This window comes from Stereum hirsutum (assembly GCF_000264905.1).
Source record: "Stereum hirsutum FP-91666 SS1 unplaced genomic scaffold STEHIscaffold_7, whole genome shotgun sequence".
NCBI lineage: Eukaryota > Fungi > Basidiomycota > Agaricomycetes > Russulales > Stereaceae > Stereum > Stereum hirsutum.
The window spans coordinates 1,906,767-1,924,172 of NW_006763137.1; the positions used below are offsets into that span (position 1 = coordinate 1,906,767).

The 17,406-nt window shown below is 50.1% G+C and overlaps 7 protein-coding genes and 1 non-coding gene across 8 annotated transcripts; 3 read left to right on the plus strand and 5 right to left on the minus strand.

Moving 5' to 3' along the window:
* Positions 1-302: 302 nt before the first annotated feature.
* Positions 303-2,996, minus strand: STEHIDRAFT_168784 (carotenoid ester lipase precursor; the record flags this gene model as incomplete). The annotated part of the gene is made up of 17 exons (XM_007304449.1): positions 303-599; positions 652-689; positions 742-992; positions 1,049-1,082; positions 1,135-1,152; positions 1,210-1,315; positions 1,373-1,552; positions 1,617-1,710; positions 1,775-1,844; positions 1,906-1,971; positions 2,035-2,042; positions 2,110-2,184; positions 2,251-2,278; positions 2,335-2,347; positions 2,407-2,471; positions 2,547-2,740; positions 2,806-2,996. 17 exons carry the CDS (start codon positions 2,994-2,996, stop codon positions 348-350), a joined length of 1,683 nt encoding a protein of 560 aa, XP_007304511.1. The 3' UTR covers positions 303-347.
* Positions 2,997-3,754: 758 nt separating this feature from the next.
* On the plus strand, positions 3,755-6,042 carry STEHIDRAFT_79629 (Six-hairpin glycosidase). Its single transcript, XM_007304003.1, has 13 exons — positions 3,755-3,960; positions 4,031-4,314; positions 4,374-4,442; positions 4,498-4,650; positions 4,705-4,776; positions 4,833-4,896; positions 4,949-5,067; positions 5,138-5,230; positions 5,287-5,307; positions 5,361-5,528; positions 5,583-5,594; positions 5,654-5,881; positions 5,935-6,042. The coding sequence occupies exons 2-13, from the start codon at positions 4,192-4,194 to the stop codon at positions 5,956-5,958; spliced, it is 1,146 nt and encodes a 381-aa protein (XP_007304065.1). The 5' UTR covers positions 3,755-3,960; positions 4,031-4,191; the 3' UTR covers positions 5,959-6,042.
* A 1,047-nt stretch (positions 6,043-7,089) lies between these two features.
* STEHIDRAFT_97791 (glycoside hydrolase) lies at positions 7,090-8,894 on the plus strand (the record flags this gene model as incomplete). Its single annotated transcript, XM_007304450.1, has 12 exons — positions 7,090-7,247; positions 7,305-7,347; positions 7,415-7,428; positions 7,488-7,644; positions 7,709-7,907; positions 7,959-7,971; positions 8,022-8,094; positions 8,154-8,165; positions 8,237-8,246; positions 8,312-8,524; positions 8,586-8,608; positions 8,666-8,894. The coding sequence occupies 12 exons, from the start codon at positions 7,090-7,092 to the stop codon at positions 8,723-8,725; spliced, it is 975 nt and encodes a 324-aa protein (XP_007304512.1). The 3' UTR covers positions 8,726-8,894.
* A 259-nt stretch (positions 8,895-9,153) lies between these two features.
* On the minus strand, positions 9,154-10,059 carry STEHIDRAFT_121748 (60S ribosomal protein L37). Its single transcript, XM_007304451.1, has 6 exons — positions 10,030-10,059; positions 9,927-9,971; positions 9,816-9,851; positions 9,713-9,760; positions 9,546-9,655; positions 9,154-9,486 (listed from the first exon to the last, which is right to left on the minus strand). The coding sequence occupies exons 1-6, from the start codon at positions 10,030-10,032 to the stop codon at positions 9,450-9,452; spliced, it is 279 nt and encodes a 92-aa protein (XP_007304513.1). The 5' UTR covers positions 10,033-10,059; the 3' UTR covers positions 9,154-9,449.
* A 1,058-nt stretch (positions 10,060-11,117) lies between these two features.
* STEHIDRAFT_111311 (NAD-P-binding protein) lies at positions 11,118-12,244 on the plus strand (the record flags this gene model as incomplete). Its single annotated transcript, XM_007304452.1, has 3 exons — positions 11,118-11,213; positions 11,288-11,481; positions 11,569-12,244. The coding sequence occupies 3 exons, from the start codon at positions 11,118-11,120 to the stop codon at positions 12,242-12,244; spliced, it is 966 nt and encodes a 321-aa protein (XP_007304514.1).
* Positions 12,245-12,305: 61 nt separating this feature from the next.
* On the minus strand, positions 12,306-14,023 carry STEHIDRAFT_97798 (uncharacterized protein). The gene is made up of 5 exons (XM_007304453.1): positions 13,952-14,023; positions 13,626-13,895; positions 13,379-13,574; positions 13,266-13,324; positions 12,306-13,162 (listed from the first exon to the last, which is right to left on the minus strand). Exons 1-5 carry the CDS (start codon positions 14,001-14,003, stop codon positions 12,456-12,458), a joined length of 1,284 nt encoding a protein of 427 aa, XP_007304515.1. The 5' UTR covers positions 14,004-14,023; the 3' UTR covers positions 12,306-12,455.
* Positions 14,024-14,240: 217 nt separating this feature from the next.
* Positions 14,241-14,315, minus strand: STEHIDRAFT_t151. Its single transcript has one exon. It is a non-coding gene; the product is annotated as a tRNA-Met (tRNA).
* A 182-nt stretch (positions 14,316-14,497) lies between these two features.
* STEHIDRAFT_168790 (uncharacterized protein) lies at positions 14,498-17,233 on the minus strand (the record flags this gene model as incomplete). Its single annotated transcript, XM_007304454.1, has 8 exons — positions 14,498-14,747; positions 14,805-14,954; positions 15,015-15,151; positions 15,212-16,251; positions 16,319-16,454; positions 16,528-16,776; positions 16,848-16,941; positions 17,034-17,233. 8 exons carry the CDS (start codon positions 17,231-17,233, stop codon positions 14,498-14,500), a joined length of 2,256 nt encoding a protein of 751 aa, XP_007304516.1.
* Between the last annotated feature and the right edge of the window lie 173 nt (positions 17,234-17,406).

A 17,406-nucleotide genomic window follows, 5' to 3' on the forward strand; every position in this document is an offset into this window, starting at 1 on the left:
GCCAGAGCAGGTGGCGCCAAAGGGAGTATGGCATGTCAGTGTATAGCATGTAGTATCTTGTGAATTTTGTCATATACTTATCGATGGTACAATATAAGTTCGTAAGACCAATACAGTCGATTCCTAAAATCACGGCCAGGGGAGATTTCGAGCTTATCTTATTAGGGCACATTCGATGGAAGGGGTTGATCGCTGTGAATTTGAGCATGAAGGGTCTATTACTTTCCAAGACTCACTGACATTAATATTGACTAAGTAGAATTGGCAAGGACAAGGTAAAAATAACAATTCAAAGATCAATCTCAGACCGCTCCATCATTGTCCTCTCCGCTTCCCTTCCCTCAAGACTAAACAGGGTGCGCCAACGAGGTATTTATCACCGCGTTGATCGCATCCTCACGGTACGTATCGTTCGTAAGTGTAACAGGCATATCACCATCCAGGAGCGTGAACAGCGTCGGTGCTTCGGTCGTGTACTTAGGCCAGTCGGTGCCGAGAGTGGGTCCGTTTGGGTCGAGATTGTTAGCAAAGTTGATGACGGCGTCGAGGAGCTCACCCGGATCGGTGCTATAGACGTTTTGGATGTCGCTGCCGTGGTACTGGATGGTGTATCGGTCAGAGTTGACCCAAGTAAGGATGTGTGAAACTCACCGAGCCAACAAAGGCGGTAGATTTTCCACGTTTCCATACTGAGGAGAACAGATATTAGCATGGTGACGTTCTTATAGAGAGTGAACATACAGTAAGACCAGGTGCTTTGGCTCGCAGACCTCTGCTGAAGGAAGAATCGACGTGGAGCCTGGAAGACAAGATCTCCCTGGAAAGCCGCGAGTCGCTTGTATTGTCCAGTAAGGTTGTTGGCAGAACCAGTGTCGAAGGGCGAGCCTGCACTAAGCTCGGAGGGATATGCTGCGAATATGGGTTCGAGGTCCTGCGTGGAGGCGTTAGGGAAGTAGTTCGACGCAATATAATTCTCGGTTTCATCATCCGTCCTGTTTGATTGGGGCTGTTAGAACTGGTGATCGGCAATACACGGAAGGATACGTACGTCAGATTAGCATTAGCGAGAGAGAATAATGTGCCTAGGGTTGAGATAATACGTGAGATGTTCAAGTCCTGGAAGAGATGATATACCTTCATCATCGCAGTCACCTTCCCAAGCAATTAGTCCGACTGTTATGTGTGGTATACTTCTGAATTGAGACATACCGGTGACGAATGGAACATTGGCAACCTCGCCTTTGAGCACCAATTGCTGAGAATAATCTGTCAAAAAAACACCGTCGGTGCGAGGCACATATGCCTCATTCAATGACTATCCCGAGTTAAGTACCTCCTGCTTCGCTAAACGACAGCAAATATGAATACATACTTGGAAGGCGAATAAGGAATACGTTTGGTTGGACGCGTCATTGAACACACTGAAGGGTACCTCACGAAGGCACTGCAGTGTGTCGGTCGCGTTCGAGCAGCCAGCTCGATCAACGACAAAGTCGTAGACTGCTTGATGGGTCGCATCTGTGATGTCGCCTACAGGGAGAGGCGATCCTGACTGCGAAAAGGATGGTAGAATCAGCACCTATACTTACTCACCAGACTGTTGCACTGGGACTGACCTGCATGAAAGCACCGTGGAACAATCCTTCTGCGTTACCACCATTCGTAACCAGGTGCAGTGCGGTTGATATCGCACCAGCACTTTCGCCCCAGCTGTTCATACGAAACAAGGCATTGAACGACTTGAGAGAGGGACAAGGGACAATGGTGCACTTACATTATGACCCTGTCCGGATCGCCGCCAAAAGCCTTAATGTACTTCTGAACCCATCGCAGAGCGAGCCTCTCTACGGTGATTTGAACAGGACTCCATCAGATGGGTCTCGTCGTGATAAAAGCAACACTCACGATCTTGCATTCCGAGATTTCCGACTCCCGCTTCTTTGACCTCTTTGCCGGGTAAAAATCCAAATGCTAGGATCATTGAATAAGAACACAGACTTGAACACAACGCTGCGGAAACACATGATAACGTACCAGATAAGCTGTAAGATAATTTTGATCAGTATGTGCATCATCAGAGGGTGAAAAGGTAAGTCTAGAATGACTTACCGATAGTTCATCGCAACGTATACGACCGGTGAGTTCAACTCAACAGAACCCTGGACGACAACTTCGCCAGGATATCTGAGAAAGGTCGTGAGATGACTTGCTACACATCTGAGGCCCTCCGAGTCAAGTTTTCCTACTTACGACGTCATCTCTCCATCTTCGAATCCACCTGATATCGTAGCCCGTAAGCAGCAGAATCTATTGAAACGAAAAAGTATGTACTACCTCCATAGATCCACTAACGACGAGATAGACTTGTTGGACATTATAAATCACTGTATCGAATGATGGACGTACCACGATAACAGGCAGTCTGGCATCTGCACTAACATTGTTGGGTACGATGACGTCTACAGTCAAACCTGAATTCCAAAGCAGATCGTCAGCTTGTCTGCTATGAATAGTCTAGTCGTTATATCTCGGTAAGATCAACTCACAGTCCTCGCTCTGGGAATTTGTAGCAGAAGCGAAGAGGTCCCCCAAGGACGCAACAACCGGAGCAATCGTCGAAATCACCGAGGGATCAAATATGGGAGATTGCTGGGGACAGGAAGGTCCAAAGGTCGAAGCGTTGTAGGTGCCGTTGTAGGGGAGATTAGCGACGGGAAGACGGAGGCGTAGGTCGCTGGTTCTATGAAAGCGTCGAAAGTCTGTCAGATCTACTGCTGGATACGAAACAAGAGGATCGAGATGTACGGCGGAAGAGCGTAGGGGATACCGAGGAACTGTGTGACATTCCCGGTTTGATTCCCTATGAAAGTGCCATTGTCTAGTCGGATGGTAGGCAGGTCACCGTCGTTGACAAAATTAGTCGAAGGGGAGCAGTAACCACTGGAAGCATTGAGTATGGCGAGAGAAAGTACGGTGAGGACCCCACGAAAAATCATCACGATATCAAGAAAACTTGACCGTAGTACGAATCAAGAGGGCGACGATGAATGAGCGTGATCTGCGCAAGCTTAAATATCGCCCGTATTATTGCGGTCCATGATACAAGAGTCGGTGGTCAGCGATACACCTATTGCCCTTAAATTTCTTGCAGCATGCCCCACCGCTTGGAATAGTACGCGTACTCTCAACGGCGAAAAAAAGCCGTCACATTGTGTCTCAGTTGACCGAGTATCTCGGTAAGTCAAAACCTGTCAAGGCGCTCGGAATATCAATGTGAACTTCCATCCTGATCAGGCGGCCAGTGTACCAGTTCACATTGTAAGTAATTGAGTGGGTCCAGCATCTCGAAGACTGAAAAGAGGTGACGCACGGCAATGGACCAAGTCTCACTAGCAGGCAGTGCCAACCTGTGCCAAAGCGCGGGTGAGTCTTCCACCCAATGGCACGGTTTATGTATACGCACATCTCTGGCACTGCTAAGATGGTGCTGTTACTAGCGTAGGAATAGAACCGGCGAAGTAGATATTAACGGCGACCAGACCCTCCAGAGCCTGAGGATCATGCCGGTAAGTACCAAAAACTGCTTTGGGGAAAAACTGACGGGCTTTCCTGCAACCGTATTCGTGAGGGTATGTTCCGCTCGGATGTCTGCCCGACTGAGATTCCATCTTTCGAACGTTCTTCAACTACCAATTATCGTGGCACTGCAACTGGTGCCGTTGCAGCTTGCCAGAGGAAGTTGCGCCACACCGACCACGAAAGCAAGCCGACTCGGACATCAGCGAAGCCGGCTTGGCACGCTCGCATCACGCTTGCCTTTCCGATTCGGTAACAACTTGAGCTGCTTGCAGCCTTCGAAGTAAAGCCAAACTCCGTCGAACTGCATCTGCGAATACCGTATCTGTGTTCAAAGCGTGTTGTCGAGACAGAAAGTGCCTGACAGGAACAGGAACATCCGTAGTAAGCGTCATTAATTATTGGTCTCGCTGCCGTATCTTCAGGAGGCTAAAAGCTCATTTGGAAATCACAGCATGCTTACCACCCTATATAACTCGCTTGGAGGACGTTTTCACCCAACCCCTCCCAACCTCTGCCCAACAGCGAGGTATCCCCCGGGACGTTTGTGGTTGTGCCGACTGGATCATCGGCTTTGACACATTAGAGTACTCAATCCCTCTCAACATTCCAAGAATGCTCTCTGCTATGTTGTCGTGGACCCATCTCTCTGTCCTACTTCTTGGTTCCCTTACCTTCGCACAAGCGCACTCCAGCGAGGGAAAGTCTGACTGTTCTAGCACGCTTAGACTCGCTGCAGTACGCGAATCACGTTACGGTGTACTAGATAATCATGTCTGACTGACCTTGACGCACAGGGTGTAGCGAAATCTGTACAGTCGTACTACGCCCAGGGAAACTACACCGCAGTTCTCTGGACTGATGCTGTGCGTCTCAAAGCTTATAGCTCACTCCCCATAATCTACTGACGGAGACCTATAGAATACTGTGGAGGACATACATGATTATATGTTCGCGACGGGCGACAACTCTTACGCTTATGTTGGCGACTCGTCCTTCGTTGGACAGGCGGCCTTGAATACGAGCAGGAAGTTATGGGATGAAGTCCTTGGTGGATCGACAGACGATGCTCAGGCGAGATTTATATCACCTTCTATGGCACGACATGTACTGAAGTGTGCGTTTCAGTGGGTCATTATGACACTTTGGAAGATCGCAGACTATCACAAGGCGCATCACTTGTCCTATGAGCCTTTCTTGGTCAGTTCACACTCCTTGCAGCTGGGTGGTTTCTGACTGACAACGGCTGGTTTCAGAGTGCCGCTTCGGTCATCTACGACGCGGTATCGACTCAATGGGACGACACATGTGGTGGCGGTCGTGGGTTGTATTCTGCTTTGGAGCCTGGCCTTTATCTCACCCTTCACCTTAGTCTGGTGGGATACTACGCACGGCTACAAGAACGCTATTACCAATCACCTCTACGTGAGGACCTCGGCTCAAGGGTACCTCAGGACTGGCAACGATACCTACCTCGAAAACGCGCTAAAGGTAGGTTGAGAGCGTTTCTGATTCACTAAAATATGGTTTCATGATGGAGCTGATTACACATTTCCTGTAGGTCTGGACATGGCTTGAAGCGTCGGGCATGCGCAACGAAGAGGGCTTGTGGAATGATGGTCTTGATTTCGACACTTGTCTAAACAACAATGGGGTACTAGCTTTCATCGAATAACTTCCTCAATTATACTCACATACTCTGTGGTCCAGACTACGTGGATATACAACCAAGTCTGTCTAAATTAAACCACGTTGCTTCAAACGACGGGACTGACAAGACTCAGGCCGTTGTCGCATCTGGTTTAGGTGCTCTGTACAAGAGTACCGGAAACCGTACGCTGCTCAACGAGGCCGAGATTTCCCTCGATGCGACGGTCAAATACCTCACAACCAACGGAGTCTTGAGAGAAACATGCGATGATGCTACGAATACGACGTGTAACACGGATCAGGTATATATTTTCTCTATGTCAGAAGAGCAATTGGCTGATATATCTCCTATCTAGCACATGTTCAAGGTATCTTGCCGCATTTCTCTCCTATTCGTTGGGTCGTTTAGCTCAAACATTGTCTTCAGGGCCTTTACATGAAGCACATTCAGGCCTACCTTACCTATGCTAGCGACTCGGCCCGTATTGCTAAGTATAAACCGTTCATCACCGCCCAGGCTTCAGCTATCGTCCATAACGCTTTAAACTCCACGGATGGAGTCAGCAGCTTGTGGTATTCTCCAGATGAAGGAGGTGCTGTGTACTCTGGTATGAGTGATACTGCTGGGTTGGCTGCTCTTCTGTCTGCTGCTGAGGTAGGTGATACGCATCATGTTGAACAATTCGGCAACTGACGAACGATTTTCAGTTCGGCAAATGCGAACATTTCTGAGCTCTCTATAGCTTGATAATGTTATACCCTATTATTTTCTTAGTTATGGTTCGGCTCAGAATAACCAAGATCCCTCATAATGCGAGCTGTCTTTTGGTTTAGAAGAGGTTCTTCGCGTCAGATTCTTCGCCTCTGCACGAATGCATGTCAATGGAGCCCTTAATTTGTGCCCTTGTTGACACCAAGTGGACCATAGGTAGGCGTATGATAGGAAGCCTGAAGTCGTATCGTGTCCACAGAAAACCCTTCCGGTGAGTCTGTCTCTGGAAGGGTGTAATCTAGTGTGGTACAATTATAGACATCTTTTAGTGCGAGCGATAATGCTGACTGCCTTCTGATAGGGTATTTCCGTGCGATAAACTTTGTCGCTATGGCTCGGCTTATCCGCTAGGATGTCTGAAAAGCCCGTTATGGACCTTTTGGACCTTTTATTCTCTTCACATGGTCGGAGGCTCTCGTATACATCTGAGAGGATGCTTCGACTACCAGCTGTGTTATCAGGGGACTGGTTTTAGCCTCGATGAACTTTTAAATGTAAGTAGTCTGGACCACGAGCTCAGTGCGTTCGTCTTGGTACTCTGCTTCGTTCCGCGACTATTCCTCGCGGTCGTGTGACCTTTGCTCCTATACTCAGGATGGTCGTCGTGCTTCTTCAACAGACATCGCATGCTCCAATACGCGTCTTCACGTAGACAACACGGTCGGCGGTCCCACTGGGACATCTTCGGAGGTTTCTCTTGGCGCGACGGCCTGTTGCTAGCAGCACGATGACGGTCTCATTGGTAAAGTTATCTTGATTTGGCCCTTTATCCCGAGAGCTATGGTTGCCTGCTATCGGGAAGGGTAGCATGCGGTGCTCACCTCCCATGTTTCTGACTATGCTGTGGTAGCAGAGCGAATTCCGAGAGTTTTCCCTTTCGGTCATTCAGATCTCAGCCAGCTGTCGCTTTCCACCTTGCAGCTAGTGGTGAGGCTTGGGCGAGGGAACACTTTGTGTATGCTATCTACTTCCTGTACCTAGCGATGGGGGAAATATAAAGCCGTTCAATCATGTCCATCTCGCTCCCCAACCTGAATACTTCTGTTCTTTCGAAGTTTCAGCACACCCTCATATTTCGACTTTCAACGAGTATGTTCCGCCTGAAGTCATCGATTGCTTTCTGGGCATCTGCCATATCGGCTATTGTAGCTTCTTACCTTGCCAGCACGGCTGACGCTGCTCCGACACACGAACTCGAGACTCGTGCCACCCCAGCTGCACCCCACTTCGTTGTGTACTCAGACCAGTGGTGAGTATCCTCAATGTATCATATATTAGACCATTGTACTCAACTGTATGTCTACAGGGTGTCTGGCGAGAACGGTCCACCTGATCCTTCGGTCATCTCTGTAATACCTGTTCCAGGATATAACCTATACTATGTATTCTGATGGTGCACTTCGTCTTTGTCCACAGGGATTCAACGTTTTGTGAGTTTCTCGTTCACAATGTTCACGGGCTCCTAACTGACGGTCACGACTTATTGCAGTGCGTTATCCTTCTTGCTCATTTCCGGTGCAGCCGATCAGGCTCTGGAATGGGATGTCATCGGTGCTTCTGCACGCGCGACTATCAAGTCACAATACGAGGCCGCAGGCATCAAGATGATTGTGTCCGCGTTCGGGTCCACAGATGCACCAACGTCGGTTCGTATTCCTCAAACTCCTTTTCATGCACGGTGACTTCTCTAACGGTATCTCATATTTATAGACTGGGGCGGACCCCGTCGCTACCGCGAACACTATGGCCCAATGGGTCATCAGTATGGGATTGGACGGCATCGACGTGGACTATGAGGACTTTAATGCCTTCGACGGTTCTAGCGGCAGTGCGGTCACCTGGATAGAATCTTTCACAAGACAATTGCGTGTCAACCTCCCGCAAGGCCAGTACCTTCTCACACATGCTCGTGAGTTCATTGATACTACTAGCATCACGATCCTTGACTGACTCGCTATAGCTGTTGCTCCTTGGTACGTGATGTGATACTTGAGATCATGGCCCCTTCCCAATGAGTAGACAGGTTTGAGCCTAATGCCTGGGCTGGCGGAGGATATCTCGCCATCAACTCTGCTGTTGGAAATCTGATTGACTGGGTCAGTATTTATACCACCAGTTGCTCTACTAGTTCGATGCTGATATCTCTCGATCTCAGTATAATATCCAGGTAATGGTCTCCCTCCGAGGATAGTGATACTCATAGCTTGCTGACCAGAGTTCTTGTAATTGGCCTCGTAGTTTTACAACCGTAAGTGCCGGACTTTCTCTTATATGCAGCGGTTTTGCAAATATGCCAACTGATTTCTTTTATAGAGGGCTCCACCATGTACACAACCTGCACTAACCTGCTCACGACTTCTGGCGGCGCTTTCCCTTCGTCCTCGGTCTTTGAGATTGCAGCCAACGGCGTCTCCCTGGACAAGATTGTCATTGGCAAACCTGCGGCCGCCGGTGACGCAGACAGTGGTTTTATAGCGCCTGCCACACTCGCCACCTGTGTACAGCAGGCGAAGAACCAAGGCTGGGGTAAGTTTCAACAAGCCCTCTCAACGGAACGAAATGTTTAACGTTCGTGAACTCTGCGCAGATGCCGGTGTGATGACCTGGGAGGTAAGTCCCTAAACTTCAACAGGTTTGAGGAGATGAAGTAATAACCCATTGCCTCAGTTCCCGGATGCTGCAGCTTCATGGATAGCGACTGTTCGAGCAGACTCGTGGCCCGTATAACTATATGGCCAACAACGATCTCGTTGTTCGCTGAGAAAGAGGTCGGTTGGGATGGGATAGAATCTATGACAGGTCTTTTCCTCCTGGGTTTTGTGTTGTTGGTCATTGGGATCTATTGGATTTATTGCGTACTTATATCGCTCATATCCTATATTCAATGCAATCGTGACATATTTTAGCAATTCCTTACTGTGACCTCATGGAGGATGTCAAGTTTGAGATGTAAGACCACGCCCGTATGCACGAAGCTGTTGGATACAACGAAGTGTCAGATGAGTCAGTTCATCAATCGAACGACTAGGCCTATCTCCAAAGATCCACGAGAGCCATAGAAGAAAAAAGGGTCCATCTCCTTGCGTACACTGTGCAAGTACCGGCTAACCCATTCATAGGAGATTAGCCTAAGGATCGTCGACCAGTCACTGCCATGTAGCTGTGCGTTATATTCTCACTGTCCAGATACCCGAATATAAACAACATCACGAACACAGGCTAGGATGAGGCCAAGTTTACGCAAGAGCCTGCCGGTGAGCATCACAAGATAGATCGATATGCCACAAAGAAGTCGAGTTGCTGAGGCCATCCGTCGACGTTTCATTGGAGGTTCAGGACGAATCGGACTGGGATGTATGATGGCATATTGGTCATGGTTGCCTATGGGAGTGCGTAGAAAGAACAACAAGGAAGAGAAAGCATGCAGAAAAGCGACAAGGCACTGAAAAGTTCAAGCCTCGGTGATCTCCCTCAACCGACGAATCGTGCTGATAACAGAAATGTAGTGAGCCTTTGGCAGTGGGCGAGATATGAGGATAAGACGCACCTGCGAACGGTGGCAGCCGCTGTCGTGGAAACAGTCCATGCGCCGCCGGCAATGACTTTCCGGCAGGCGCTGCACTTCCAGATCCCTACAGCCTGACGCTTCACGGAGTCCTGTAGATAGAGGTAAGAAATGGAGTGTGGTTACGGCGTAATGTTCAATGTGCTTGCCTTGCCACAGAATGTGCAAGTGTAGCGCGCATGTTGGGTGATTTCCATCTAAAGGACTACGTTCAGTAATCTCTCATGATGAGCAAGACCAGAATTTACGCACCTTTTTCACCTGCTTACGCAGGGACGCACCGTAACGCTAGAGCCCGAAAAAGCCCACAATTAGCTGCTTGTTCCTTCATCGCTTCGCATCTGGACCAGACGAGATACTTGCCGTTCCGTACTTTCCGGTGACACCAGCCTTGCGTGTACGTTTCGTCTAGCGGTCAAACAAGGGGTCAGAGAATGCAGCGGAGAGCCATTCGAACATAGCTGACCATTTTTGGGTGTCTTGAAGTTGTCGAGGGTGCGATTGATGTTCGCCTGCCTGTGCGCTCGCGCCGTCACTACTCGTGGGAATACATTTCGTCAGCTGTATAGTTTCTCTCAGCCACCAAACCCACTGCACTCTCGGCAGTACCCGAATATGTCGTTCGCCGTCTGCCGGTGTAATATTTAATCATGACTTATCACATGATTCTCGGTTCAGTTCGTCGTATCTTAGCCCCTGGGACCTGCTGTGGCGCACGTGGCACGGCCACCTTGCCTTGTCCGACGTTCGAGGACGATATCGATGATATTCACCTAATATCTACCTCCATGCTATACCGTCTCAAGCGCCTCGAAGTGGTGACATACAGCTCACTAGGCCCTCGAAACCCGTCGTCGAATATAGGCCTATGGAAACGACCCATGCCTTCGTTCACTGGGGGACCCGGGTAGTACTCGTTGAGGGCAAGTGAGTAGGTGGTCAAGAGTGTACTTGGGTGACCTTTCTGTCGGTGCGTTTCCAGCGCAATTATGATCTGACGGCAATTCGGATCAAGATTCCCAGCTTGCAAGGTTCCGCTCGAAGCTACGCGGCCATGTTTCACAACAAGTCAAGGCGCTTTATCTCCTTATTGTTCGGTGACCGTTGATCTGCACACGATGACTCAATGCCATGCCCCGTCGCGCATCATTACCACCAGTCTCACGCGCAGACGGCCTTGTGTTATCCATGATGAGCTCGCCTATACCTGCATAAAGATCGGAGGTATTATTGGCAGTTTCTATATGGATCGTCCTTGCAATAGAAGGTGTGAGCGACGCTGATGACTTCCCCGCTCATCGTGCCCTGGTGAACCCGATGGTTTTCAGATTTGATGATATCCAGATCGTGCTCCAAAAGGAGCCGTCGGTAATATACCACACTCGTTTTCGCCCGGGGCCTGTGCGATATTGTATACGGGTTAAAGTTAAAAGCATGGGCAAAGTTGCACGGCGCTTCCTTCCCTCCCCGCCATCCGTCCGCCCTATAAGTAACAGGGTTAGCAACCCTGCCCCCTTCAATCCTCGCCCCGCCCCACATACCTGCATTTCCCCTATGGCCATCACCAGCCGTCGTGTTTGGCTAATCACAGGTGCGAACTCTGGACTGGGCCTTGCCCTGGCAGAGTATGTTCTCTCACAAGGGGATCTCGTGAGTCCGCTTACTTTGCTTCAGCGAATAGAGTCGACCATAGCATCATCGCTAACTAAGTTGTCCTCTCACAGGTTATTGCGGCCGCTAGGAACGTCCAGAAACTCCCAAAATCGGTCAGCGCGGCGAAGCCCCTACAATTAGACCTCCATGACACGCCTGCCGATATCAAGTGTGCGGGACTGAAAGCCCTTGAAATATACGGCTACGTCGACGTACTTGTGAACATGGCAGGTTATGGACTCGAAGCGCCGGTGGAAGAACTCGAGTGAGTTAGACAGCTTTCTGACGAATTTGACGCCTCCTTCTGCCCCTATTATAATGTGATATTGACGCGTTGACACCTTCTTGACAGCCCAACCGAACTTCTCGCGGAGTTCCAAACCAACTTCTTCGGGCCAATCTACCTCATCCAATCACTCCTTCCCTCCTTCCGTGCTCGTCGTTCTGGAACAATCATCAATGTTTCCTCCGTTGCTTCGTTCGACGGAACACCAGGCTACTCTGCCTATTCGTCGTCCAAAGCCGCTGTCAATGCTATGTCGGATATCCTCCGACGAGAACTCGCTCCTTTCAACGTTCGCGTCCTGACGCTCGTACCGGGATACTTCCACACTAGCTTCATGACCAACGCCGCTGCGCTAGGTGAATCCACTCGTGCTGCCGCATCCGCATCAGCCGATTCCAGCACGGGCAAGCCGCCCGTCACGAATTTATATCCGGACGTCTATGGCCTAGCGCACAAGATCCCCACCATAAGGTTGAAGATGAGACGAATTGGTGACACCTCGAAGGCGGCGAAGAGGATATTTGAGGTGGTGACTGGGACGGGTCTGGTTGAGACGATGCAGCAGAAACCGGACGGACCGTGGCCTATGGTGCTTCTGGGACAGGACGCTGGGGAGAGAATCAAAAGCCAGCTGATGAACTGGAAGCACTGTATCGATGAGACAGAGGAGTTTTGGAATAGTACAGAGGTTGAGCCGGAGAAGATGGAGGAGATGAGGAGAGAGTTTGGGATTGTTGATTGATTGGTGCTTTATTTGTGAGTCCTTGCTGGGCCTTCTTTCATTTCCTTCGTTCGCCGTCCACTACATAGTTTACTTCGTTCGTGATAATTTGCGGCTGGTACCGTAGCGATTTGCTCCTGTTCGAAAGAGGCTTGCGCCATGTATTAAAAGATAAAGGATGCTACGTCCGATGCCATAGGCGAGACCAATACAAGACGAAAACTACATTCACTCAATACACAATTTCGATATCGTCCTCGTCGGATGTGGGGTGGTTACCCTCTTTATCATCTTCTCCTTCTGCGTCTTCCTCATCGCCCCCCTCCTCACTCTCGTCTTCCTCATCTTCATCTTCGCCCTCGCTCTCGCTACTCTCGTGAAAGGTAAGAGAGATAAACTCATCACCTAATTGAGCGTTCTCCGCTGTCGTTGTCGAAGCCGAAGGGAGAACACCCGCAAAAGAAACCGGATCGGCAGTTTCCTTCGTCGCTGTGGACGACGAAGCCGAAATGCCGTTGGACATGTTGGAAGGTCCAGCGCCAGTGCCACCGCCCGCTTGCCGTTTACGATTCGCTCGAATGACATGCGGAAGTTTGCACCCCTTAGTGGTACACTCTCCCTTCTCCGCGAAATCTGGACATTCCCTGACATGTTGATGCTCGCAATCGACTCCCTTGCCGCAGAAGCCAAGCACGGCAAAGTCTCGACATACTCCTGTCCTAGGGCCCACGCGGATGTGAGGAAAGGGACAGTTATCGCGGTTGCACCGTCCGTTGTTGGCGAAGTGGACGCAGAGTGGTGTATTCTCTGGTGTGGGGTTATGTGAGAGGGGACAGTTGTCTGCAGAGTGTGGGCATGTGCCTTGAAGGAAAGGCCAGCATATGGCGATCTTGCTCTCGTCGTGTTGATAAGGACAGGTGAGACCACGGTTGCAACTACCTGTATGACCAAACAGATCGAGGAAAGAGAAGCGCGGTGAAGGAGAACCGAATCCGGGGTTCTAAGGATGTGTAAAGATGTTGATAGCGAACAAGCGGCGCACCTGTCGTGGTAAACCGAGCGCACGGCTTGTCGACATATTTCCTGGAGGCACGGCGCGACCTGTCGTGTCGAATAAGATGAAGACGATGAGCGTAAATTGGACTCAAGACGAACTGATAAGGCCGACGATTATTATTCAGCGTCATGTTACGGTTAACACGACGTGAAGGCGGTGGTCCTTTGGGCTTGTAGGTCCTGGTACTTTTAACAAGAGTGCCAGCCTTGTTCCTAGCATATTCCGAGCTGAAAGGAGGCTTCGCAGGTCTAGGAGGTCTGCTGGTAGTCGCGGACACAGGTTTTGGCTTCGGAACTACCGACAGGCTCAGCTAAATAGAAGGAAGAAGTTTCGAACGGAACCTACGGTCTTTACGAACGAGAGAGCGACTCGAACTCTCAAAGGCGACGCCGTCGATGACAACATCGCGAGGGGTCTGAGACGAACCTACAGAGGGACGTACTGGCGGAGGTCTGGGTGGGGCAGCGCTGGTGCTGGGCACAGACCCAGGTCTGACCCATTTATTCGAAACAGGTTTCGCATACTTGTTGTTGCTCGCATAGCTATTGGAGCGAGGAACCGACTGTGAGACGGACTTCGCTGGGGCTTCTCCGGATTTGTGTCGATTGATGGCACCTGCATTATTCAGAATCAGTCAATAGTTTTCAGAAGATAGTGACAGGAGTCGCAACCTTTGAGGCGGGCGATTTCGAGCTTGAGGGCGGCTTCAGCGGCGGAGGCCATGGTGGACGTAGCTGAACAAGAGGTGGGCACTGTTTGGACCTTGTTTGCACACCGTCTGCACCTTTTGAGTGTCACTTTCACCACGGAATGACAAAGCATTCCACATCCCCAACGCTTCTCTTTGTTCTCTTGATCATCGACTCTGTGGGGCAGCGTCTTACAGAATGTGGCATATTCCACAACTTGCCAACCTGAAGTTCTCGAGGACCTGACCGTCGTGTCCAAAAAAGATTGTAGTAGCAGCACCTCGTTTCGATCGAGGGACCTCAGGGTTATGGGCCCTGCGCGCTATACCAGCTGCGCCATGCTGCTAATTTATAGAATCACAAATGAGATCTATGACATAGGTACAAGCTCTCTTTGTCATGGCGCCACAGTGGCGGCGCCTCACTTCGCGCTGAATATTCACATAATTTCCAGTTCAGGCACGATGCCTAAAGTTCTAACCAACACAACAATCATATGTACATTCTATATGTTAAACCGTAAACGTATCACTCCCTCCGCATCCAACGCCCATCACTCACTTTCCTTACCACCTCCGCAAGCTCATTTTCCACATCAGCCAAACTCGTCTCCTTTCTCGAGATTTCCATGTACATTACAGCATCGCCGCCGCTGCTGCCATCCATGGCCGGATTAACACTCGCCTCAGTGACCAGACTGATGTTCGACTCGCGTTTAGCAATCTGCCAGTGCTGTGCCCCTTGCGTTCTGGAGAACACCTCCAGGACATTCGGCGTCCTGTTTGAGAAAAGATGATGAGGATTCTCCGCGATGAACAAGGACGAAAGAACGCACTGAAAGAATTCCTCTGCAAGAAATAGATGCTCCGAAGTCGAGGTGAATTGAGGACTGGACAACGTCGTCCCACGACCTATGTCCAGTATATACTTATCCTTTGGTTGAAGAATCTTTGTAGCTGAAGGCAGAGTAGGCGTATCGGGATTGCTAGTAGCGACAGAACGCGATCAATATCGCGAATGAGTATCATGGCGGGTGAGAGCATACCCGTCGTATGCTTCGTCCTGTAGTAGACCCTGGACTTTGTCCAATAATGCCAAAGCAGCTTGTTGTATCTGGATCATGTCGTCGTCAGTGTATTCGGAAGTTGATCGTGCGATGAAAGCGAGTGCGATTTGATTTCTCTACATCAGGCACTGCATTAGTTCTTGGATATACCGGCAAAGAGGAACGGAAAGATCCACAATGGTATATAGCACTCGCCGTCGTGAGGTTGCATTTGGATCATCTCGCGGTGAAAGATGGACGGACAGAGGTAAGAATATCGGTAGAGGCGGCGGCGGAATCGAGGGAGGTGATGAGTGGGTTGATGTTGAGTGTTCGTCAGGTAGGGACTGTGACGATGGAACAGGTGATGACGAAGGACTTGATGATGCGGAGGGTAACGAGTTGACGAGAGGTACAGGGGAGCTTGAGCTGATATTCGTAGCAGTAGGAGCCGGAGGACTGAAGGATGATGGTTCGGGAAATGATGCAATGGCGAAGTCTCTAGACTTGGGAGAAGAAGAAGGTGCAATGGATCTTTCCAAGGGTTGGTCCTCATTCACGATGTCTGGAGGTGGAGGTGGGGCAAATTGCGATTGTAGCGGTGGATCAGGAGGTGGTACCGAGTACGAGGAGATGGCATCATGTAGACTCTCTGTGTCCACCTTTATGCCCTCTTCGTTCTGACCTATACTCGGCCTCTCTACATCCTTGCTCTTACCATCACCGTCTTCAGCCGTATCTTGACCCTCAGCCTCCTTTGATTCTTCCTTGCCAGTTACCCCAGGTTCGCTCCCACTAGCGCCTGTCATCCCTCTGATATTCCACCCGCTTCCGCTACTGGTTCCTCCCTTTCCAAACGTCAACGCTCCCCAATTCCACCTTCTCACATCCATACTCTGCCCAATCGCCACAAACGCATTCGCCACAGCCGCTGTTCCCGCGCCACCTACACCTTCGTCTTTGTCACCCGGACTGTTAACCCGCGAATCACCACCTTTCGAAGAGCTGGAAGGGTCATTCAAAGATGGGGGTCGTGGTGGTGGAAATCTTGAGCGAAGGTATAGTGGTAGAGCGTGCGATGGGTGGGAGGAAGAGTAGGTGGAAGAGGGTATAACATGAGGAGGAATGAGGAGGAAAGGCGTAGGTGAGTCTGACTCGGCATCTTCAGTCTGGAGATTCATGGTGAATTCGTCGAGGACAGGGAGGATAGATGGGTATAGTGGATGCAGCGGTATTCCTATTAAACGTAGTGCCATTAAGCATCCTGGGGTGGTGCAGTCGGTCAGCATTGCGACCAAACCTACCTAGATGTTCCCCAAGCTCGGAATCATGATCTATATCCCACCTCCAAGCCCAAACTGTGAAGAACCGTTCAAGTTGCACTTCAAGCACTTCCGGTCCTTGGTCTCGCAGTATAGTCGTGAACGATCCGTGAATAAGCTGGATGATACATTAGACCCGCAACGCGTTAGCACGACAACTCCTTCATACGACGGCCTGTGCACAGACGCACCTTGAACTGTTCATATCCCTTCATCAATTGTCTTCTCAGCACCTCGTCATGCACAGAGCCATCATACCAATCCCACTGCACACCCTCACTTCCAGCACTAGCACCACTCTTTCCTTTGTCCTTATCCTTCTCCTTTCCAGCGCTCTTCCCCTTCCCACCATCCTTCGTAGCTGACGATGACTTGCCCTTCGATGTCTTAGCGCCAGACGATGCAGCGACCGGTTTTTGCGTTTTCGCCAGCTCGAAGCACTACTTGTCCTCATCCCTGCTCAATAAATACTTCTCGAACAGACATATAGCACAGGATAATGGACACTCACGGCGTGGATCCAGAAGTTGGGTTCAGGGCAGAGCATGATCATCCGTCTAGACTGCGAATGAACGTTCTCGCAGGCCTCCTCTTGGGCAAACATACTGTCATGCACACACCAAATACCAGAAAAATGCAAGCTAGCTTAGCCTCTGATATACATCGTCGCAGATGCCAACAGACTTTGCTGGCGCACCTAGAGAAGTTCACGAGCGCCTTCGCGAGCCCGACCTGTCTGAGCATCTTATCCCTGGAGACAGCACGCTCACGGGCAGTATAAAACAGGATGTGAGCCTGTTCCTCTGCGTCTTCGTCATCTTTGTCGACTGGCCCAGTGGGAAGAAGCGTGGGGTTGTAGATTGTGAGGTAGAGCAGAGCTGGGGGGAGCTTGCTCATGGTACAAGGAGGACTTGATAGCGGTTCGTTTACGCGCGTCATTTACAGCACTCCCCAAATGTACTCGAGCGCCACAACGCCACACCTTCGTGCAATCTCTAACTCAACCTTCAAAGCTTCACAGAGAATATTCCTCCTTCATTAGCTGGCATAAATGAATTGCGATTATATTA

Coding starts and splice junctions, on each gene's coding strand:
- STEHIDRAFT_79629 (XM_007304003.1), top strand. CDS start 4,192: ATGCTCTCTGCTATGTTGTCGTGGACCCATCTCTCTGTCCTACTTCTT. Junction 4,443..4,497: donor CAGTTCTCTGGACTGATGCT/GTGCGTCTCAAA, acceptor GGAGACCTATAG/AATACTGTGGAGGACATACA. Junction 5,882..5,934: donor CTCTTCTGTCTGCTGCTGAG/GTAGGTGATACG, acceptor AACGATTTTCAG/TTCGGCAAATGCGAACATTT.
- STEHIDRAFT_97798 (XM_007304453.1), bottom strand. CDS start 14,003: ATGGCCTCCGCCGCTGAAGCCGCCCTCAAGCTCGAAATCGCCCGCCTC. Junction 13,896..13,951: donor CGAAATCGCCCGCCTCAAAG/GTTGCGACTCCT, acceptor TGAATAATGCAG/GTGCCATCAATCGACACAAA. Junction 13,325..13,378: donor AATAATCGTCGGCCTTATCA/GTTCGTCTTGAG, acceptor TCGACACGACAG/GTCGCGCCGTGCCTCCAGGA.
- STEHIDRAFT_121748 (XM_007304451.1), bottom strand. Junction 9,761..9,815: donor TGCGTAAGCAGGTGAAAAAG/GTGCGTAAATTC, acceptor GTAGTCCTTTAG/ATGGAAATCACCCAACATGC. Junction 9,487..9,545: donor GCGGCTGCCACCGTTCGCAG/GTGCGTCTTATC, acceptor TTCTGTTATCAG/CACGATTCGTCGGTTGAGGG.